Genomic DNA, 23,850 nt, shown 5'->3' with positions numbered 1-23,850 from the left:
TTTTCCAAGTCCTCAGCGTAGCCGCCTGGGTGGCCTAGACATAAGTTAAAAGTTAACAACTCTCCGCAGAGGGAAGAGAGTGTGTAGATGTTATCGTGAATGATAATCTTCCCAGAGCAGTCCACATCCTTGGTAAACATCCTTCCTGCAAGCACAGTGAAAACATCACCAGACCCCAGGTGTATGCGTCCCACCACTCTAAGAGAAACTGTTGTAGTACCCTGTGGAATGTCCTCGCCCTTAAATACCACCCCTCATTTTCTCATCTCTGTGGAGCATTATCTTAATTCTTTGAACCACTGCCATCAGAGACTCTGTCCTGCCCACAGGTCCCAATAAAGCTTATGCTTGACCCAATCCCAGGTGCGTTCTTTGGTCTCCGCCACACCAACTCATGCCATTGGAACAGTTGGAGAGCCATGAGCCAGGAGACCGACGGGCCACGGCAGTGATGGACATGAGCTCCGGGAAGGGAGAATCTGCATGGTAGACCCCGGGTTGGCCTGTGATGTCCATGTGGGGAGGCGTGGCTGCCCTCCAGGGCACGTGGGACTGCTGAGATGATATGGGGACGGGCAGAAAACTCCAGCAGGTATGCTGGCTGAGCTCCAGCAGCTAGCAGAGCACTGCGCTTAAGTGAGGTAAGGGAAGACTGCCAGGTAGTGCAGCTAGAGTGTGGCCCCTGTTAGGCGGTGGCTCCCGAGGCTGGAGAGGCAGCAGAGGCCTCTGTGCGCTGCTGGGAAGGAAAGTTACAGTTAGAAGGGGTAGTAAGCCTTAGCGCAGGCAGAGACGAGATTCTGATCGCCTGTGCCTAGTTGATGGTTAGTTACATTGTAAAACTGTGTAAACTGGAAGAATTAATGAGATGTTATTTTGACAAAGTTTGAAGTTTTAGTCCCATTTTATTTTGATCAGAATTTTATGAAAGAACGTTCCATTTTGAATCAGTAACTTACTCTTGAGCCTGGAGTCTAAGTGCACTCCTGAAGAGTAATCCAGAATGTAGGAGTATTCCTTGTCCGTGAGTCTGAGCTGCTAAGTTAGTGCTTAACTGCATCTGTGCTGCTCCAGTACCCCTGACTGTATGCTGGTTACTGCTAACAGTGTTTCCAAGAAGGAGCTCACATGTCACAGGCAGCACTGACTCCACAGGAGACTTAGAAGCTGTAAAGTCAGGTGCGGACTGATGAGAGGCGGGAGACAGCCGCACGGGGAGGACTGTGAGTCGGGTGGGAGCCAGGGTCCTGCTATGTCCTCGCTCCTCCCGTGTTTATCTGCCTGGTCAGTGTGTATTTTCATACCTCTGGATGGTAATAGTAAACTAACAAATGAAAATTCTTAGAAGAGCTCTAATCAGAGGGCCAAAAATTAAATAAGCACTTACATTGGTAAATGAGTACTCCTGAAGCCCAAAGGAAATGGAAAGCCAGACAGCATAAAAAGCCGCATGAAGTTTAAAGGAGAGAAACTAAAAAGTTTATCCTGAATTCTCCCATCATCTTTCTATAGCCTACCATGATTGAATTCCAGGGACTTATTAAAACCCAGTTGAGGAAACGGGATATGCTGGATGTGGAAAGATAGGGGAGATGTGAATTTTGCCTGGAGTTCTATCTACTAGGCCTGGAAATAAAATGATAGGGCCAGGGATGTTACAGAGTAAACCCTGTTCTGTATACTCTGACCTCTAATTCCCCAGTTAAATTTGAACAGGTTTTGGGATGACAGTTAGAATATGGCCAAATTTCAGTAAGGAAAGAAAAAGACCTTGAAACTACGAAAGATTTTTCTAAATTATGATTAAAACAAATTAAACAATTATAATGTATTCCAGAATTTGGCAGTCAGTCTGCTTTTAAGGTTATTTACAATTTTAGAATTTTATTAAAGAAAAAAAAAGTTTTAGCCTCCTGTGGAGGAAGAAAAAAGAACATTTCTTGCATAAATTATAATGGTTTCAATTTTCCTTAGCATGCGTGTACTCTTAAGTTTATAGGATATAATAAATTAACATTATATGTATTAAATCTTTAAGGCGATAAAAATTATAAGTTTGTGTTTAATAAAATTGAAGCCTGTTCTAAATTACATTGTGTGTATTAAATCTTTAACAAGATGAAAATTGTAAGTTTTTGGCTAATGAAATTATTTCAGACCTCCTTTTAAAAAATTGTTTTTGACTAAATTGAAATGAATAGATTTATTTTTCTTCACAGAACAGAATGAGAGAAATGAGATTTGAATGAATATGCAAAGTTGCAGAAGGTGTTGTAGAAGGTAGCATTAAGTAAGGGAATGTGTTTTGTAAAGGTAAATTTGTCTTGAGATGAAGTAACTATACTCTGTGGTTATGGGTAATTATGTGAAGTTTGTAACAGCATTTTCTAAACTGAAAGATTAAAATGTAAGTGATAAATTCCCGGAAATCATTATTAAGTAGAAATCTAGAGTTAATATTAATAACAAAAAGTAACTTATGGTTAATTACAAGAAGTTTGCGAAAACATTGTCTAAACTGAAATACTTTAAATGGCTAACTCCAAGAAGCCATTATTAAATAGAAACCTAAATTGTTACTGATAAAAAAGGTAATTTTAGAGCAGGAAAAATCAAAACAAAACTGTTGGACTGTTGTAGAATTTGAGAGAGGTTCAATTATTTCCGTATAGAAAGGCCAGAACTCAGGAATGATTTTGAGAAGGAAAAATGGTTTATGGACAGCCAGCCAGACTCTGGTGCTTTCTGTTTCAAACCCGAGCCCAGAACAAGACTTTCAAGCTCCTTTTATACAGGGTGGGGCGTCAAATGGTGCTTTTATCAAAGAAAACTTTCTTTGTTAGTTAAGTCTTTGCCTGAGAACCAGGTAGGTTTTGAATTAACATATCACCCACACCTCAGGTAAGCTTGAATTAGCATCTTGCCCACATTCCTGTCTGGATGCAACCTTGAATACACATTCAGTCTTACATCCTTTCTGAACATTCAAAGCCCATATCACTTAACTGGATTTCTAGAGACTAGGCACACTTGGATACAGAATTAGATGATTTTGAATTTATGTACAGGCTGTATTATATTTCCCATCCGAGGCCAAGTCCAAGTTCCCTTAAGCTTTGGCATCACCACCATCAGAGTTTCCCTGGACTGACTGGCGTGTATATAGAGTTTGCATTGCTAAATGGCCTCCTGGGACCTGAGTCAGTTGCCGTTCCACACCCACAAGTCAGGACAGACAGTTTAGGTTAAGGTTCTCTCTGAAGAGACAAAGAGCCTCCCACCCACAGCCCACATCAGGACAACCTCTATTTTGACCTGTGCTAACTAAGATTTGTTTACTGAATGGTATACTGATGCAAAACTAAAATTTGACTTTCTCTCTCTGTTAAAGTAAAAAACAAAAAAACCCTTTTTTTCCCAGTACTGCTGAAGTTTCTTTGTGGTAAACAGTATCTTTCTAAAAAAGAAAACAAAAAAGAAATTAAATGTGTAATTTAGTTATATATTTGGGGATTGTATAAAAAACCCTTAAAGACTTTTAAAGTTCTTTCTGTCTATTCTAATACTGATCTGCATGGTGATATTGTTGGTTATAGTTTTAGTTATTCTTAGAAAAATGTGATGCTGTGAAAACAATCAAAATCTCTTAGTGTTTTCCTCTGATGCTTCTCTAAAAGAGCATGCAGTCACCCATCATAAATGAAAAGGAACTTTGAAGTGTTGTAGAAGTTGAGAGAGGTTCAATTATTTGTGTATAGAAAGGCCAGGACTCAGGAATGATTTTGAAAAGGAAAAATGATTTATTGATGGCTGGCTGGACTCTGGGAGCTTTCTGTTTAAAACCGGAGCCTCAAACAAGATTTTCAAGGTCCTTTTATACAGGGTGGGGAGTCAAATGGTGCTCTTATCAAAGGAAACTACTTTCTTTGTTAGTTAAGTGTTTGCCTGAGTACCAGGTAGGTTTTGAATTAACATATCGCCCATATTTCAGGTGAGCTTGAATTAGCATCTTGCCCACATTCCATCTGGATACAACCTTGAATACACATTCAGTCTTACATCCTTTGTGAACATTTAAACCCCTATCACTTAACTGGATTTCTAGAGACTAGGCACACTTGGATACAGAATTAGATAATTTTGAATTTATATGCAGGCTGTATTATATTTCCCATCCGAGGCCAAGTCCAAGTTCCCTTAAGCTTTGGCATCACCACCATCAGTTTCCCTGGACTGACGGTATGTATGTAGAGTTTGCATTGCTAAATGGCCTCCCAGGACTGGAGGCGTTGCCATGGTCACCAAGGGCAGGACTGTAGCCTTTCACTGTCCCACACCTGCAAGTCAGGACACAAAGGGATGAACAGCCTCCCACCCATAGCCCACATCAGAAGGAAAAGCAAAGCAAAAATTTGTTTTGTTTTGCCTGTTGATTAACCAAGATTAACCTTAATCTTGGTTAAGGTGTAAAAGAAAAAAATAAAGTACTAAAGATTTATTTTATTTGCTTTATTTATCTCCCCTTCCCCAGATGATTCATCTCTCTGCTCACTGTTTGCTCGGCTTCTCCAGGAGGCACCGGGAACTGAACCTGGGACCTCCTATCTGAGAGGCGAGTGCCCAGTGACCTGTGCCTCATCTGCTTGCTGCGAGCTGTGGTGTCTGCTGGCTTGTGGTGTCTGCTAGTTGCAGCAGGGCCAGAGTCTAGCTCATTGCAGTGGGAAGTGGCGTCTGCTAGTCATCTTTTAGGGGCACTGGGACTTAAAACCCAGACCTCCCATGTGGTAGGCAAGCATCCTAGGGGTTGAGCCACATCCACTTCCCAAGTCCACTTAATATGTTATAAACTGCATTGGACGTATCTAGAAAGTGTATAAAAATTAAGAGGTAGACTTCAGTATTGTCAGACTTTTGTGCATGCAAACCAGGCCTCCAGCACCTTGTGTGCCTCTCCGTTTGATTTACTGGCTAGATTTGTCATTGCAGCCTGGATCTCCCACATCTCTGGACATACTCGTGAAGTGGGTGGAAAGTACAGGGCAGTTTTGGAGTCCTGCAGCAGCTGGTGATAGCTCGATATGGCCAGATTTGCAGTGAATGTTACCCACAGCCTGGCTCTGTTTCACGGTGCTGAAGGCGCTATGCCCAGGCCTTGGCTTCCCTCTAAGGGCCAGCGGCGCGGGAGCAAGCCGGCTGTGCAAAGGGCACACCAAGCGGAGCAGTGATTACCAGAGTGATGTGAGCAGGACCTAATCAGACACAACTGGCATTACGGCCTGCTCCCATGGAGAGACAACAGGCATGGTATTGCAAACCTGGAGCTTAGCTCTATTAACTGTAGCTCAAAGAGGGACTTGTACATTGATTAGTGTTAAGTACTGTACCTATATACCTGATGAGTATGATAATTTTTATTTTAGATCATATGCAGAGGGATACTGAACATGTTAAAAATCTTGGTAAACTTAATTCATTTTCTAAGTATTTAATGAATGTGCCTGTGAGATAAGAATGGCTCTCTTAAATATTGTCTCTGTTTTGCTTGCCATATGCTTGTCTTGTTGTGCCTACACTGTCTTTGTGAGTTTATGTCTAGGGCAGTGTCTCTCCTCATACCTCTCCCAGCTGTCCTAGGCATAACCACTTCTATGGGATCTGGGAGTGGCAGTTTCCTAGAAAGCATTTGACATAAGATCAAGCCCATCAGCTTCTGGAGGGTGCAGCCTCTGGAGGCACCTGGCCTTTCTCATTCCCACGGTCCAGGACGTCATGGCTGGCTGCCTTTTTCTTTATCCTTTTAGTAGGACCATGTATCTTCAAAATTCTAACTTGTTTAGTTCTTCCAGAATCAGTGCCTTCCCGAACAAGGTATTAACCATGTGGGGATTTCATGCAGTTCCCACCGTGGTACTGGACTCACCTTCCCTCAACCTCAGTAGACTAGCCAGAGGGCTGCACACCTGTCAGGCAGGGCCTCCTCCCCTCGCCAGCAGGAAGCAGCTGCAGAAGAGGGACCATCGCGCTTCAGCTGCCCCTTAGGGATAATGGTGTGAACTTTTTGGGGGGGAATTGAGGCAGGTTATGTGGGACATAGGGAAGGCGGCTGGTCAGAGTGAAGCCTGCCAATGACCCTGGTCACGAGTAGTCCCAGACTGCTTTGTTACCTACTAATGGAAATGTTGCACATATATTGTTAGTCCAGCACGATCTACCCTCACTGTTTCCCGTGAACATCTTCCTTTTCGCCTGTGGTGCCCTGGCCAGTACCCCTCCAGTGGGTTGGGTAGTAGCCCATGCCCAGAGCGAGGTGTGCCCAGACTTCTGTCCTCGGGCGCCCCTGGCCTTCCTTGGGGTGGAGCCCCTGCACATTGGACAGCATGCAACACTTGGCTGGCGTGGCAGAATACGATCTGCCGACACGTTCGGAACAAGACCTTATTACTTTAGACCAGCTGCTAGCTGCTGGGCTTCGGCTGCCGTCTTTCAGTGAGACCTGTAATTGCGTTTTTCCCGTGTAAGGAAGCAGGTGCATAAGCCCAGGCCTCTATTAGTGTATGCTGTATGTAATGGTCCAGGATGGTTAACAGCTGAGGCTGTCACCCTAGTTGGCATTGCCCCTGTCTGCACGGAACAAGAGGGACTCTGGTGTGGGCTGGCTGCCCCCGAGTTGTGTAACTTACTGTCAGGGCGAGATACAGAGGAAGGCGTGCCCCCTGGTGGTTCTGCCCAGGGGCCGTTCCTGCCAGGTAGAGCCACACTTGTCACTGAAATACACAGAGCGGCTTTAGCCATTCACCCTGCTCAGCCCTTAGTGACTGCAAAGCAGCAAGTTCCTTACTAGACAAAGAAACTACCTAACCACAAAAGGTAGTTTTATGAAATGGGGTATAAGATATTCTCACTGCGTCACAAAATCATGGAGTTAATAATTAGAATATAGGTCAGCAGAAAATAGAAGGAGGCTAGAGTATGGAAAGCTGAAGAGAAATCTGCAGAATTGGTAAAAAGGTTGTTTGTAAATCTTTGGAAATGAATAGAAATGGTGAAAGCACATCATGGTGTTTGTAACTAGCAGAGCTTTTATATGGGTATGACAGTGGTTGAAATGAAGTCCAAGGCCATGTATATTACTAGAAGAAAAGCTAAAAACCATAACATGGGACTGTATAAGATAGTAAAACCTCATTTAATACAAGAATATGGATGATATTACATGTATAAGACTGTTTTTACAAAATAGAAATACAAATATACTAGAGAGAGGGAAGAAGAGTAGCACCTGTGTACCGCAGGGGAAGCATAGAGAGATTGAGAGGTGATGAGTTCTGTTTGTTTTTTATTATTATAATAATGAAAATGCTCTAAGAGTGCTTGAAGTGATGATTGCACAACTGTGTGATTACACCAAATACCACTGATTGATTTATCTTTATTAATATGTATCAATAAAATTGATTTGTTAAAAACCAGCAACAGAAAACCCACTGTGCTCATTCCTGCCTGGGTTCGAAGCCCGGTAATTAGGTGGGGCCGGGGTGGGGGGAGATGCCCCTGTGCCCTCAATTTTGTCTGCATACTTAGAGACCCTAGACGGGTGCTTCTTTTTTATCTCCCCTAAAAGGTAGCACAGTGCTGAATGCAAGTGGGAACTCTGTAAATACCCAATATTAAAAAATGTAGTTGTTGAGAATATTTCTTAAAACTGCACTTGAAATCAAATTGTGTTGTTTACACATCACTTTTTTCCAGCTACATGGTTAAAAGAGGCACGGGGCCATTGTTATAGCTGTGATTTAATCTTTTGAGTTGTTTCACATAGGAATTGGCTTTTGGGGGGAAAATGTAGTTTGGGACACGTGTCATAGAGGCTGCCTTCTTCCCCAGTTCCCTCTTCTGAGATGACCAAGTTTTCTTTTCTTTGCCCTGCATTTTCTGTCTCTTTCTTCTTTTATTCTCTTTGCTCCACCTCTGCTGGCTGCTCTCACCACCTTGTTCCTTGCCCAGCTATCCGTCTTAACCCTCTTTATCTTCTAGTCCATAAAAAGAAATACATTTCTGTTGTTTTCATTTTCCCCTTTGAAAGAGAAGATATGGTTTCAGGAATGTTTAGTGTCTATAGGGGTCAAATGAAGCTTTGTTAACTCTTTAGGATGATTATAAAATAATATTGGAATTCTGTAGTGGTAATGCAAGTTTAAATGTTACTGAAACACTTCTGGTAAGTGTTTCCAGGCTATTTGAGAGATTTCCTTTCCAGTTATGCTGCTTTGAGACGTTATTAAATGTACTTTGAGACTTTATTTTATTTATACAATTATCTTGATTGAATAGATTAAAGACCTGTAAAGCCATTAAAACTCATTTGAAATCTGAGTTTGTGGCCCATATTTCCTTAGCTCTATTTGGCATATTTAAAACTTGTCCATTGCTTTTTGGATCCCTCTGAATATTTATGTTACATGTGTAGACAATGGGCTTATGCTGTGTTTCTTGTTTGCTAATGCTTTAATACTAAAATCCCCTCTTTGAGTGCCCACTGTTTTATTTGTCTTCTAGAGTTCACATCTACCAACCAAGAAAAGCTGAAAATGAGCAGCCGACGGAAGCGTGCTCCTCCTGTGAGGGTCGATGAAGAAAAGCAGCGGCAGCTTTGTTGGAACATGCACGAAGACAGAAGGAATGAGCCTCTCCTAGATGAGGACGAGCAGCCGTGCCCAGGCTCGGACCTCTGTGCTGGCCAGGGCGGCGTCCTCGAGGACAGCGTAAGGGAGGAGGCGGCGCACAGAGATAAGAGGAGGTGTTCGCCGGAGGCCGGCATCTCTGGGCCGGAGCAGAAAGAGGAAGCTGTGGGTATATTTTCCCCTTCATTTGTAAAGTTGGATATTGTGATTTCTCCGTACCACCTAGATAACTCTTGGAAAGCATTTCTAGGAGAATTAACTCTTCAGCTTCTTCCTGAACAGAGTTTAACTGAAAATTTTTCTGAAAGGAGCTTGACATTGGTGCATTCCGAGCCCAGTGATCAGCTCCTGATCTATGTTCACCCGGAATGTGGAGAAGTGGAGCAGCCAGGAAAAGGTCTCCACCCGCCGGTCAGCGCTGGCGGCAAGGGTATTCAGGTGGAATCATCCTTCAGTGCAGATGTGCTGGAAGATTTGGGGTGGCTGCAAAAGAAGAGAAGAATCAAACTTTACCAGAGGCCGGAAGGAAGCTGCGCTATAAAGGTACTCCCTTTCACGGCACCTTGGAAGTTCCTCTGCCACTCTCCTTTCTGAGTTCCTGTAAGTGGAAGGAGGCCTGGAAGGCCAGTGAGGAGCTTCTCCTGGTTAGGTTTCTCAGGACGCTCTGTTTTGAGCTTTCAAGGACCATTAGGAAAGTACTTTAGCCAGTCGTTTCCAGGCCTGGCACCTTCTCCGGGTGTCTTCCTCAGCCCTCCCTGTCCTCTCCTCCCCCTGCCTGGTTGTGCCTGACCCTCACTGTAGCAGTCATGTGACCATCGCCCTGCTTCCTTTTATCCACTCTGCCTCTGAATATTGAAATAAAAATGCAACTTAAACTATATGCTTTACTGCTTACAGAATTAAGTATAATCTGTTTGGCATGCAAGCCTTTCCTTTGATAGGCCCTTGTCTGTCTCTCTAGCCTTGTCATTTGTAATTCTGCTTCATATTTGTCCCAGATGGGTTTGTTTCCTGTGCAGACCCGTATTTCTTTGCCTTTTGGCTTTTGCTCTCACTGTCCCCCTACCTTGGTCCCCTGACCCTCCTGGGTCACTCCTGGCCATTCTTGAATGTTCCACTCGCCATTCACGTCCTCCAGAGAGCCTTCCCTAACTCTTGGGCGGCGTCATGTGCTGGCCCTGGACTCTGGACGTGCGGGTTGGTTTTCACTCTGGCGGCTGCAGTGGCCCCACCCTCACTGGGCCACGGGCCTTCCACCCCTGCGGCCAGCTGGTTACGAGTGAGTGGGTTTGTAATTCCTTCCAGGGGCTGCCTTTCACTGGCCAGGTAACTTCATGTGAACCATATAAAAGCACCAATCCCAGCTTCTCTTCTGAATGAAAGTAAACAATACCCATTCTTCTTACCTTATAGGATTGCATTGCAGTCAGGTGATATGTGTAAATAAATGTACTTTGTTAGCTATGAAGCAGGTTAATAAACCTTCATGTTAAAACTTGAAAGGAAATTCTAAAATTAAATTCACCTTTGTTCAATTGAAAACGGTTTCTTAAACATTTCTCACATTAAAAGCCCTAGTTATAAAGCAGAAAGGAGAACATTTAGAAGCATTAGGCTGCATTTAGTTTTCTTTGGACACTGAAACTTGGAGGCTGAGAGTTCCCTCTCTGTTGAAAGCCAGTGCAGACAAGTCTGTTGTGAATTCCTGCCTTGTATATCTGCCATCTGGTCACCTCCCCACAAACCAGGTTCTGACCTATTCCAGTCTGTTTTCCCTGAGCCTGATTTTTATAAATATGTAAGCACTTTACTGGTTTTGTGGTAAGCCCCAGGGGTACACAAGGCCAGGTACAAATATATAATAAAACCTCTGCCCTTCCTTTCCATGTAATGCCCGTTGGATTCTGCGAGACTCTCAGGGGTTAACGGTGGGAATTGGGTCCAGGATGTCGGGAGTGAAGGGCACTGACCTCTCCTGAGTGTCCACCATGAGTGCCTTCTACAGCTGTGTTATGTCGGCCGGCTCATGCAGGCTCCTCCCAGGGAAGGACATTTGGGACGAATCAGCTAATTGGTCCAAGTTTATTCAGTTCTTCATAGCGGTGCTGGCCTTCAAATTCAAGCCTTTAAAAGACTGCACTGCCTCGCCCCCATCTCGAGGTCCGTCTTCCTCTGCCTTGGAGTGCTTGGCATACTCATGGGCTCCAGCCCGTCTGTGAGCCCCACCACGTGCAGAGCGGCTTCTGAGGAGTCTGCCGGTTCAGCTGGTGCTCCTCGGGCGGGACCACCGCCCTGGTGGTAGAATGGGGTGTTCTCATCCCGTTAGTCTGGATTCAGATCCTGCCAGGAAATGTTCTTTCCCTAGCACTTTGAATGGTGCCCTGCCAGGGAGAGGGGCTGGTCCGGGCAGCCCACTGGCCATACTGGGGAGACGCTCCACAGCGTCTTCATGCTGGGATCAGTCTCTGGCCTTGGCCATGGACTTGCTTCCCTAGCAGGCTTCTTGCAAAGCTTCATAATACTATTCAGAGCAAATCATCTTACACATGCAGTTGTAGAGTGAATTCATTGTCAAAAATGAAACTATGTGAGGGAGATTTGGGGGGAGAAGCTGAAGAGTTTAAAAGGGGTGATGCTAGGAAAGCAGACTTGGCCCAGTGTTTAGGGCGTCTGTCTCCACATGGGAGATCTGCGGTTCAGACCCTGGTCCTCCTTGACCCGTGTGGAGCTGGCCCATGCGCAGTGCTGATGGCGCAAGGAGTGCCCTGCCACACAGGGGTGTCCCCCCTGTAGGGGAGCCCCACGCTCAAGGAGTGTGCCCCTAAGGAGAGCCGCCCAGCGTGAAAGAAAGTGCAGCCTGCCCAGGAATGGCGCCGCACAAACGGAGAGCTGACGTAGCAAGATGACACAACAAAAAGAAAACACAGATTCCTGGTGCCGCTAATAAGGATAGAAGCTGTCACAGAGGAACTCGCAGCGAATGGACACAGAGAGCAGATGGCTGGGGGGGAGGGGAGAGAAATAAGTAAAAAAATCTTTAAAAAACTAAAAAATCAAAAAAATAAAAGGGGTGATGCTAAAAATGTTTTTTCTTAACATCCTCATGAGGAATGGTATATGCCAATTAAAACTATTTCTATGTTGACTACTTCTTTATAGGTTGGAATTTATCTTTTGGAAGATGGCCTAGCTAAACTAGACCATTTGAGTGATGCAAATTCAAGAATGAAAAAGTTCAATCAACTCATGAAGAGAGTGATGGAAAAGTTATACAATTTTATTCCAGGTAATTTTAGAAGTTTCTTTAAAATTGCTGTTATTTACAAGTGCTGAGTTTTTCCCCTAACTCCTATGCATAACAATAAGATACAACTAGTGAAACTGTAATAAAAATTAAACTGCCTCCATCAAATCACTGTATGACAAAACCAGGCTCGTCTGAAGTGCCCCACTGATAGATTTTGTTGCTGTGCTTAGCTTATGGTGCGTGCTCAGGAGATGTTGGTGGCCTCAGAGCGGACTAGCAGGTGGGGACCCAAGGGGACTGAGCCAGTGGAGTTTTTGCAGGATCCCTGCACTTTTACTTTGTTGCAGTCAGAGATTTCAGGCTGACAGGTAAGCCTGGATCCCCCACAGACCAGTTGTTCATGCTGTTTCTTGGACAGGCATGGGCCCAGGGTGGGATGGATGCTTCAGGGCCAGGGAGAGGGGCTGGTCTGGGCAGCCTACTGGCTGTACTGGGGAGACGCTCCACAGCATCTTCATGCTGGGATCAGTCTCTGGCCTTGGCCATGGACTTGCTTCCCTAGAAGGCTCCTTGCAAAGCTTCATAATACTATTCAGAGTAAGTCATCTTGCACATGCAAGACAAAGACAAAAAAGCTCTGGTTTTAGAATTGGGAAGAATGTTTTTAAGTACATCTAGAGTTTTTAAAGTTGTAAGAATTCCATTCTGCCTCTTAGAAATAATAAAGTTTGAAGTTTTAAAAGTATGACTTCTAAGCAAAACTTCAAATTTTGTTATTAACATTAGATTATAAAGCTTTAGTAACAGTCTGAAATAGGCATTTAGCTATGCTCTGATAGTGATGTTTTGAAAATCATATGTGGCATGTTTCTTACTAAAAAGAGTAAGTGGTGTGTTTTGTGGTATGACTTTTTAGTTCTACAGCATCTGGGGTATGTCCTATTAAAGCAGTTCAGAAATAAATGGTTCACTTCTTCACTTTAGAAGAACTTTTTTTTTTTAATATTTTATTTATTTCTCTGCCCTTCCCCACCCACCCCGTTGTCTGCTCTCTGTGTCCATTCACTGTGTGTTCTTCTGTGTCCGCTTGCATTCTTGTCAGCAGCACCGGATATCTGTGTCTCTTTTTGTTGCGTCATCTTGCTGTGTAAGCTCTCCGTGTATGCGGCACCATTCCTGGGCAGGCTGCGCTTTTTTTGTGCAGGGCTCTTCTCCTTATGGGGTGCGCTCCTTGCACGTGGGGCTCCCCTATGTGGGGGACACCCCTGCGTGGCATGACACTTCTTGCGCACATCAGCACTGTACATGGGCCAGCTCACCACCCTGGCTTTGAACCCCGGACTTCCCATGTGGTAGGCGGACACCCTATCCATTGAGCCAAATCTGCTTCCTGGAAGAACTGTTTCTAATAACAAATCTTTTGAAAAGAGGAGCTTGTAAATTTGCTCGAGGTTTGGCTTTTTTTTTTCCTTTATGTTACAGTAAACATCAGTGTTCTTTCCAGGGCAATTGTGCCCAACATATGGAACTGATATTCTAATTCCCTTGCCTTAAACCAGAGGTTCCTAATGAGGGGTCCATGAGCTTGAATTGAAATACAAAAAAAAAAAAAACATTTTTCTTGTGGGGATGTGTTAGTGCAGGTGTGATATATTTATTAAATAATACACAGTATAGTGTGGACTTAGTAAGGGGTCTGTGGTTTTCACCTGCCTGGCAAAGGGTTGGTGGAACAAAACAGGTCAAGAACCCCTGCCTTAAATGCTTGCCGCCTATCTCCTAACTGGCTGCTGGGAACATGGATCTTTCTTTCAGCATCTGACACTTGTCCTCACATCAGGTTTTCTTCCTTAGCCATTCCTGACCACAAATAATTTATCTTTAAGGAAACCAGACATGGTTCCTCAGAAGAAATAGAATGGGGACCTTTGCCTTACTAGACACAGAAGAATCCTGTGTGTATTGGGATTTATGTTAAGATGTAAAAGTGAAATGTGGAGAGGCATTCCCAGTCAGTTCCTTGGATATCTGTAAGTGTCCACGGTGGGCGAGCGTGTGCCAGCTGCCGAGGGCTCTGAGCACCAAGATCGGCCTCTGCCTTCCCGGAGCGTGCAGGCCAGCATAGCGGGGCCAGGGGCACGTGGGGGACCGTGGCGCCAGGTGGGCTGTGGAGCGTCGCTGTGACCAGCAGAGAGCACTGCGCAGGCTCAGGAGAGTGCCGATGCTGACCAGGGCAACAGGGCAGCACTGGAGCCTGCCTTGAAGAGGGTGGGTGGGCTTTTCACGAGCAAACAGGTGGGCCCAGGGCGTCCCATCACGAGCGCACTGGGCTGCGCCCCGAGCTGGAGGGCACAAAGCCCGCCTCTGGGGCGAGGGTGCCTCTAGAGCCGGGCCTGCCGTCTAAGCATGCACGCTTGCTGTCGTCTGTGCAGATGCCTTGGAAGAGGAGGAGGACAGCGTGGAGAGGGAGCCGGAGGGGCAGGACATCGACGAGCTCTACCGCTTCGTGAAGCGGGCCCACGAGCAGGAAGCCCGCTCTGCGCACGTGGAAGTCCAGCACCCTGCGCTGACCCCCGTGTTGAGACCCTACCAGAGGGAGGCGGTCAGCTGGATGCTGCAGCAAGAGCGCTTCAGGAGCGCGCCTGCCAGCGGTGGGTGCAGGGGCCTAAAGGAAAGGCCGATTGTGCAGAGGGGTTGCAGGAGAGTGGGGGACGGGGAGACTCATCACACAGAGGCTCCTGAAGAGACCTGGGACCGATAGGAGTGGACGCGCTACTGTGAGCGCAAGTGAGAGCACCTGTACATTCCCTCATCCTTGAGAGCATGAACTGTTGCTTCCTGCCAAAATAAAGATCACCAAGTTTGTTTACGTGCCTTTCCAGTTCCGGATTCCTTTGGAACCTGATCACTGGGAATCTTGCTAATCATCTCTAAGAAACTTTTTATGGTTGAGAAGGAAAGCACATTGACAAAGATGGGGCCTTACATGTGGCTACTGTGATTTTTCTAGGTTTGCATTTATTTTCTTTATTAACAAAAGAAAAAGTCAAGAAAATGATGGATTTGCAGGAGCCATGTTGGCCTCTTCTGTGCTGCTGTCTTGCAAGGGCACAAGATGACGTTTGCACTTGATTCTGGGCGATGGGAGCTGACTGTTTCTCGTTCTGCTCATGTAGATTTGTTTGAATTAATGATAACTTATCTTTTTAGCCCATATGTTCCAGTTTATACTTTTTGATCCCACAAACTTCATGGTTTGAAACTTTCCATTTTGGAAAATGCATTCCAATTCATAGCCAATATTATTTCTTCCCACTCCCCTTACCCTCGTAGTCTGACTTATGTTAGACTAAATACCACATATCTTCTGATTCAACTGCTAATATTTCAGATTGCTTCATTGAAAGATAAGGGTTCTTTTAAACCAATAGAATAATATGTATAGTGATAGGTTTTAAAGCCCATTAATTCTTTAGTAGCATCACCGAATACCTCTGGTCTGTCTTTCTCTTCTTCTTTACGGTTCGTTTGGGTCTGGAGCCAGGTGACTGACTGGCCTTGGGCCACGGTCTCTTAGGCATCTTTTGGCCCCCAGCTTCCCTCCCCCATCTCCCACCCTCGCTCTTCTTTTTCTCTCCTAATTTAGTTCTTGAAGAATAAATTGTAAGTCCTATAGATTTTCTCCACAGACTGGATTTTTTTCTCCAAGATGTAATATTCTTCTTCTTTTTTTTCCTTTTCATGTAATAAACTTTATTTTTAGGGAAGTTTTAGATTACAAAGCAGTTCCATGGAGAATTTTTGGGGTTCCCATATGCCCCATCCCTCACCCCTTCCGTATTTTCCCCGTTAACATTTTACATGAGTGTGGCACATTGGAGTTTACATTGTGGTTTACACTTTGCACCATACAGTTTTATAGGTTATGACAAAATGTACACTGGCCTGTACCAGCATTGCAATACCGTGCAGAACAATTCCAATGCCTTAAGAATGCCCTGTGTTCAGCCTGTTCGTCCCTCCCATCCCAGATAGGTAGCTGCTGTCTTTATATCAATGTCATTAATACAGGTTTTTCCATTACTACAATAATTACTTTACTTTGGTCCATGGTTGCAGTCCCCTCTTACGTTTGTTCATTCCTCAGTCTGGAGGAGTTAGGGATGACGTGGCCAGCTCTTCTTTAGAGTGAGAAGGGGCTTTGAGCTTATGGGGAGGATGGGAGGAACTGTTTTGCTTGCAGTTGTGTAGATACTCTTTGTTTATTGGGATGGGGGTTGTCCAGCATCTTGTTACTTGTCCTGAATGAGTCCGATGAACTGCACAGTAGCCGTTGGCCACAACTCTGCTGAGATTCAGGGCTCAGTGGGCATGTGAACAGGCCGAAGATTGAAGTCTCTGTGTCATATATTTAACAGATAGACTTCTAATTATAGCTTCAAATAAAAGGGGTAGAAGAATCCTGAGTAGGGAAATTACAAATGAGCCTAGTTCTATTTATTGGGGAAACAGATTATCAATATTCCAGGATACGGCCTGCGGATGGGGTGTTGGTTTCCTGAGGCTGTGTGCCTTGTCTGTAGCGTCTGAACATCCAGAAAAGGATGGTGGAAGATTCTGGTTGAGAAAACTCACACTTCTGTGCTGTACATTTAGAATTTTCACCTCTGTTACTTAAGTCTTTCTTCCTTCCCCAAGGGCCATGTGAGAGGTCAAGACTGCTTTGGATAAATGCATTAGCTCACTAGTGTAGGTCCATGAGTTTTTAAAAAACGTCATGCTAGTTTTTGAAAGGTTAATAACAATAAGCTACTTTCCTGTATTGTGTAGGATTGGCTTATATGTGTTAGTTTTCTTTTCCTGTTAATCCCCTGTAATTTGCTGTACTTTGTTTTTCTGTTGTATTTCTTGCTCACATATGGGAAATATTGGTGCCCAAAGCAAAGAAAACTAAAGAATAATGTTGGAAGGAAGTGAACTGAAGGGGCCCTTCGGCTTTTCCTGGTGCTAACGGTGTAGCGTTTCTGGAATGAGACTTGACACAAGCACTGGTCTCCTGCCTCCTTGTTCTAGGGTATCCTGAACATTAACCAGGTTTCATTTTAATGTGATTATTTTGGAGAAAGAACAACAAAAACAAACAAAAACTTGTTCTTATAATTATGTTTTTCTTTAGAAAACGCCCTGCACTTCTTATGGCGAGAAATTGTCACATCGGAGGGTTTGAAACTCTACTATAATCCATATACAGGCTGGTAAGACAAGTTTTTATTTTTGTGTTTGATTTTAAAAAATAAACATAACAGAAAACTGCCTGGGGTTGGTAGAATAAGTCTTTAACTTTGGCAGTACCTCAAGAGAGAATACAATTATACAGTTATTTTATAATTTTTGTTATGTAAGTTTTAAGGACTCAGCGTAATTAATGACTCAGTAGCTATTGCCCAGCAGCTCTTGTATTCACAGAGTCACACAGGTCGCAGAAAGAAGGTGGGCAGCTCCCTTTCCTTACAGGGGAGGGAACGTGATGGCTGCTCAGCAGTCTCCCTGGTTTCTGAGGGCTCCTCGGTCAGCACCAGCAGCTTGATCATCGTGATCTTTCTGTCCTTATCTGGGGATTTGGATTGTTTCACCCTGAAGCAGAGAGTCAGCAAGCTTGGGCGAGTGGCGTCCCCTCCCGCCCTCTAGGAGCAGCGTGGTGGCCGGTGGCTCCCCTGATGGCTCTCCGTCTTCCCCGCAGCATCCTCCGAGAGCAGCCGCGGGCCGGGCCCCCAGTGCGGGGTGGGATCTTGGCGGACGAGATGGGCCTGGGCAAGACCGTGGAGGTGCTGGCCCTGATTCTCACGCACGCCCGGCAGGACACGCGGCGCGGCGCGCTGGCCCTCCCTGAGGTAGGCGGGCGGGCGGGCACGGCCGGCCTCAGTGCGCACCACCTGCCTGGCGCCTTCAGGCCGCCCCGGGGCTTGCACTCATGCTAGTCGCTGTTAACTTCGGACGCACTCAGGGTGGATGTTTGGGCACCTGGCGGGATCTTGCAAGCCGAGCTGGCCAGCCAGGAAGGGGGTGCGGTCGCCCGTCGCACTTCTGCAATTGGCAGAGGCTCCTTTAACGAAGATGGGTCTGTGTCCTCGGATCTTGCCACTGACCACAAGTCTCCATTTTACCACCAAATGGTTCTGAAAGCTACTTAAAAATAGCATGTATCTCAGGAGTGCAAATCTTCTAATATAAAGATTAGAGGTTTGCTGAAGAATGCGTAACTTGGTAACTAGGTTGCTAATGAAATAAACTATAGTCCTTGTCCCAAAATGTATAATTGTGTTTAAAAATAGAAATGTTAGAGTTAAAAAAAAAAAAACAAAAAACTCTGCTGAGGTGAATATAGCTCATAGCTCTCATTTTCCAAAAATGAAATCTGAGATCACATTAAATCTGCTCAAATGAGGCTACTAGGTAAGGGTATGACTAGTTATCTCTAGGGCCCATCATGCTCATAGCCTCAGCGATTTTGTGATCTCCTGATAGGGCCAAGTGTGCAAAAATGGTCTTTCACATATGGGCATATGTGAAAGATAGAAAAAGTATCTTTGTAGAAAAATGACTTGGAGTATATAGTTTTCACTCTCACTTCTTTTTGGCATTATCTACTCATTAGCCTATTTTAATTCTAAGTAGCATTTTCAGCATTACTATAAATTCCATGGGTTAGCTCTAGATTTAATAAGGTTTCAAATGTGAATTTCAGAAGTTCCATACTAACATGTAATTTAAGATAATATGCACAATTTTTTAAAGGACGGATAGCTATAAAGTCTGAAGTGAAAAATAAGGCTTGTTGTATAAATAGCATATTTAGCCCTTTCTTACATATATTTTTTTTAAAAACTCTTTGCATCTCCTTAAGAGAGGGAGGTTTAATTTTATTAAGCAATTCAGAGTGCCGAGAGCAAACCCTGTATGACTGCTGACTATTGTTCACGTCAGGGAAGAGTGGTGAACTATTTCATTCCATCTCATTATTCTGGAGGAAAAGTGAAAAACTCAGAAACCCAGAATGTGGAATTTGAACCAAAAGAGAAAATTCAGTGCCCCCGTAAGTATGACATCTCTTAAAGAAAATACTGATTTAAAGTGAAGTTCGTTCTGGTATAAACTTCTTACAGTGGTTTATATTTTGCACAAATGGAATTCATTTCAAGTCATATTCTCTTAACAAAAGTAAAGATTTATTCTTTCCTTTGACTTGGTCCACGTAGGACTTGGTCAGTTTCTCCATTTAGATTGCTTTCGCTTACGGTTTAGACTGGACTTTGTTTATTCTCAAACTCAGCTATTCAGATCCTGCTAGCAAGTGAGCGTTTCCCTACCTAGAAGTGGCGTCTCTTTAGATAGTTGTGGGGCTTGGTTTGTTGGTTTCTCTTCTCCATGACAGGTGGCTTGTAAGATTGGCAAATTAACAGATTAATTCTTCCTTATTATTTCTCTTCTGGTAATTTATTTCTTTGTGTGTTGTGACAAATTTGTATTATGTGTTCTTCAAAATGAAACTATACAGTCTGTCTGTGGCAAATCGTTTTTTTTTCTTAACTCAGTCCTCAATGTGAATTTCAGTTAGCTGACTTTTATTTTTCATTTTAATTACTTTGACTGAGTTAGCATGTCCTTTTGCATTTAGCCACGCGTGTGATGATACTGTCAGCTGTGAAGGAAATGAATGGGAAAAAAGGTGTCTCCATCCTTTCCATCTATAAATACGTCAGCGCTGTATACAGATATGATGTCCAGAAGAACAGAGGCCTTCTGAAGCGAATGCTGAAATGCCTAATTTTCGAAGGTCTTGTGAAACAGATCAAAGGCCATGGTTTTAATGGGACTTTTACATTGGGGAAGAATTACAAGGAAGAGGATATATGTGATAGAACGAAAAAGCAGGTGAGAGCATTTCCTGAACACTACTGTGTGATGCCTGAAGAGCAGGCAGCGGAGCAGCCTTGGCCGCGGAGCCCTGGCCGTCTGCAGGGAAAGCCCCAGCCTGCAAGGCGGTCAGCGGCAGCGCTGGCAGCTGCGCGCGTTCCGCCTGCGTCCCTCCAGGAGAGGAGAGACTTCCCGCTGGCCCCCACGAAGTCCCCAGAAGGCTTCTTGGCACGTAGCAGTACTAAGTACTCTCTGAATCAGAAGAGCCGGTGGTCGAGGGTTTAACCACATCCTAATTATGCCATCATCAGCAGGCAAAATGTTTATCCCAGACCTTTAAAAAAACACCGAAACCTTAAATTTGCCTGGGACTTGATATACATTACATAACTTTCATTTTCCCCACATCACCACCTTATGAAATTTTCATATTTTGTTATAAAACCTCTGTTGGACCAGTGAAATTGATTTGTTTTTAAGAAAATAGTGACAGTATCTATCAACATAAAGACTCTAATGACAAGCCAGATTATCTCGCTGCCAGCTTGGCATCCTGCGGAGAATGCAGGCGCAGAGCCCATTGGCTGACCTAGGGCGTGTCCAGCGTGGCTCCTGCGTCAGGGTGCAGCCGGGGAGCCTCTGCACTTTTGGAGGCTTCTGCCGCCACATAAAAGAAAATCCCAGATTAGCAGGGGTGGTCTGGTGTTGGGCTCCAGCCTACATCACTCGCAGGCGGCCGGTGCTGGCGCCTTCCCCGCCGTGCTGCCCCTTCGCGTTCCCACAGCATCGCACACGCGGCAGCGGCGTCGGTCTCATCGCACTTGCCCTTCCGCTTCTGTCCTTTTCTTGGAGACGTGTGCTCACCCCCAGGAGCCGGCCGGCACCTGGCACCGCAGGGGCTCAGGCAGAACGGGCGGGGGAGCCGGAGGTGGCGCAGCAGCTGGCAGGCAGCCTTGCTTGCTTTAAAGGCAGTGTTTAGTTCTCAGTATTTTTGTAATTGCCATATTTTGTGACTGTGTTACTAGCGTCTCTTCTTGTATGAAGCAGACAATAAATTGTAAGTTAATGCCGGGTGCCGGCAGCCCTCCGTCTCTCTCCCCTGCGTTCTACAGAGCTCTTTGCAGGGCCCATGCTGCCGTGGTGCTGGGCCTGCAGCCTGTGGGGCTCTGCGCGCATTGGGACCACAGCCAGGGGAAGGGTGGCTGACTGGCTACCGAGAGGGCATGGAAAGCACGTATCTACAGTCGGGACTTAAATTTCAGAAATTTGCCTGGTATAAATAAATACTTTTTTAATAGGCAGCATGGAGTCCAAGAAAAACTCAGAAAGAGTCCAGAAAATCAAGGAACAAGGACACAGATTCCGAATACCTGCCATCGAACACCTCTGATGATGATGATGAGAATCCTTATTATTATTACGATAAGACCAGGAGAAGTCACACCAAAGGGAGGAAGAAGCCTGCTCTAGTCCCCAGACAGGGAAGCAGCGAGCCTGACCCTCGCCCCCATCCCCTCGGCTGCTGTCCGACCCCCAGCGATTCGGGGGTCTCTGACGGCCCCGGGCCCGGAAGTGCCTGCGAGCCTGCGGCCGAGCAGGAGCCCGAGCAGGAGCCCGAGGCCGCGGCCCGACCTGCGTCTCCGAGCCGGGCTGGGGGGGCCGTGCCAGCGTCTGTCGAGCATCCCTGCAGCGCCCCTGATGGCCGCTTCGAGTGCATATGTGGGGGCCTGGACCAGGTGGACTGCAAGCTGCGCGTCCAGTGCCTGAACTGCTGCCTGTGGCAGCACGCGGCCTGTGTGAACTATGACGTGGGGAGCCTGAAGGTCAAGCCCTTTTACTGCCCCCACTGCCTCGTGGCGATGGAGCCGGTGTCGACGGGCGCCACGCTGATCATCTCACCCAGCTCCATCTGCCACCAGTGGGTGGACGAGGTGAACAGGCACGTCCGGGCCTCCTCGCTGCGGGTCCTGGTAAGGGGGCGCCCCGGGGGCGGCAACGCAGAGGTCTGCTTCCCGGGGTAGCTTTTACGATCTTTGTTTCTTTCTGCTTGCCCAAATTGAACCTAATGAGATGGTAAGATAATATTAAACAGAGCTCGATGAGGAAGGTGAGAGTAAGAAGTAGAACAGTAGAGTGTTTTTTCTCTTCCAACATCAGAAGTTAAACCACTTTGAGTGGAAGATGTGGATACTAAAAAAACTCCTTGGTCCTGCAGCTGAAAGGCTTTTGTATGAGTGTTTTTCCTCTGGGACAGAAACGCAGCCCTAAGGCAGGTGTGTGAGGCTTCCCCGAGCACCTGGCTGCACCTCGTCGACCCAGGGCCGGCTCTGGGTCCTCGGCCAGCTCCTGTGAGGATCCAGGAAACTCTCAGGCAGCGGATGCATCCCATAGTGCCTTGTGTGCCCGGTGCCGCTGCAGGCAGAGCCCTCCCGTCTGGCAGTAATGCTGAGGTGAAGGCATGGGCAGCGCCGTGCGTGCATCCAGTCGGCGCCGCCCGCTGAGGCCGGGGCCCCTGCCCTCCCCGTGCCCGGAGACGTCCACGCTTTGGGCAGCGAGAGGAGCCGTGCCTGGGAGAGCTGTTCTGTGGGAAGCAAACTTGGGCCTGTGTCTCGGCTGTGCCAGCTTTGAGCAGCCTTCCGTTTGCCGTGGGGAGGATGGGAAATGACGCCCACGGGCAGGGCTGTTGCCGGTGGGCGGAGGCGCTGCCGTCAGGTGGGAGAGGCCAGCGCGGTGGCGTGGCCCAGCCTGTGCCTCCGTGCATGAGGCAGCGCCGCCCTGAGGCCCAGCCCCGGAGCCCTGTCCCTTCGCTGCGCGGTGAGAACTCTTGGTGATCTTCAGGATCACCCCAGACTGGGCTCTGAGCCCGCCTTCTCGGCCCAGGAGGCAGCCTTTCTGCCTAGCTGAGAGCGTGCAGCGGCGATGTCACTGCCGTTTCTGTTCTGGGCCTTTCACGCTGCCGACCCTCTCAGTCGCCCACCTTAGGTGGGTCCGGAACGTTTTCACGGCTAGGTGGCCCTGGCCAGCGGAGGGCTCAGGAAACAGCTGGAAGGAGGAATTTCTTTTCTCTGGGGGAGCCTTTCCCAGTCACAGTGCCTTTACTGATTATTTCCTAGGTGTATCAAGGAGTGAAGAAAGATGGCTTCCTACAGCCTCACTTTTTGGCAGAACAGGATATAGTTATCATTACGTACGACGTCCTCCGCTCAGAGCTGAACTACGTCGATATCCCGCACAGCAACAGCGAGGAGGGGCGGCGCTTGCGGAAGCAGAAGCGCTACATGGCGGTCCCCAGCCCCCTGGTGGCTGTGGAGTGGTGGCGCATCTGCCTCGACGAGGCGCAGATGGTCGAGTGTCCCACTGTGAAGGTCAGGGTTTCTGGAAAATCTTCTGCGTGTCGGAAGTGCAGTGGGAACAGTGTGGTGGCGTCCACATTAGCTCCTGAACGTGCTCCTTTGGTTTTCCTCTTGCGCTGTGAACCGCGTAGGCCTGGGGAGTCGTCTTACTGCTCACAGAGCGGCACCCTTTTGTGCCTGAATGAGAGGTCGGATTACATGCCACGCGGGGAAGGTACACTGGGCAGGGCCCTCTGGCTGACCGCTCTGGGCCAAAGTAGGCTTTGGCAGTTTGGTATCCAGGAGGCCGCCTGGTAGAAGGGAGCGCATTTGAGGGGAGAGTTTTGGTTCAGCCCTTGCCTGTCACAGGTCGTGCTCGCGTCTCCTTTGGCCAGGCTGGACCCTTCCGTGAGTGTGTGAGTCGTGCCTGTGAGCCGCGGTTCACACTGGAGGGTGGAGCAGGCCTGGGGGTGCTGCAGGAGTTCCCTCTCCCCGTCCCTGTGCTGCCTGTCTCTCCAGGGCACCTGGCGGCCCCCAGCTAACAGGACCAGAAACGCGGCGGGTGCTAACAAGCTGTTGAGTAAGAGCAGACGCATCTCAAGTGCAGCTTGCCCCGGGTAAGCCGAGGCCTGACTTCTGCATCCCTCCGTTCCTCGTGGTCATGTTTTCTCTCTGTCAC

The 23,850-nt window shown here is 46.7% G+C and overlaps 1 protein-coding gene across 3 annotated transcripts in view; it reads left to right on the top strand.

The window, feature by feature from the left end:
* The window catches only part of SHPRH (SNF2 histone linker PHD RING helicase), an 82,608-nt gene that overhangs the window by 3,855 nt on the left and 54,903 nt on the right, over nt 1–23,850 (top strand). For 2 of the 3 annotated variants that reach the window (XM_004455749.3, XM_058307601.2), the window contains exons 2-10: nt 8,554–9,221; nt 11,838–11,964; nt 14,358–14,576; nt 17,102–17,180; nt 17,666–17,816; nt 18,910–19,018; nt 19,601–19,857; nt 21,138–21,809; nt 22,953–23,204. In XM_004455749.3, the coding sequence (XP_004455806.2) occupies nt 8,586–9,221; nt 11,838–11,964; nt 14,358–14,576; nt 17,102–17,180; nt 17,666–17,816; nt 18,910–19,018; nt 19,601–19,857; nt 21,138–21,809; nt 22,953–23,204 (2,502 nt within the window). In that variant the 5' untranslated portion in view covers nt 8,554–8,585. Of the gene's footprint in view, nt 1–8,553; nt 9,222–11,837; nt 11,965–14,357; nt 14,936–17,101; nt 17,181–17,665; nt 17,817–18,909; nt 19,019–19,600; nt 19,858–21,137; nt 21,810–22,952; nt 23,205–23,850 lie in introns of those variants that run through there. The other variant, XM_071218697.1, reaches the window with a different exon arrangement.

The sequence above is a fragment of the Dasypus novemcinctus genome, chromosome 11, assembly GCF_030445035.2.
Source record: "Dasypus novemcinctus isolate mDasNov1 chromosome 11, mDasNov1.1.hap2, whole genome shotgun sequence".
Classification (NCBI taxonomy): Eukaryota; Metazoa; Chordata; class Mammalia; order Cingulata; family Dasypodidae; genus Dasypus; species Dasypus novemcinctus.
The sequence above is the reverse complement of the archived record's forward strand: the minus strand, read 5'-3'. Positions and strand labels throughout refer to the sequence as shown.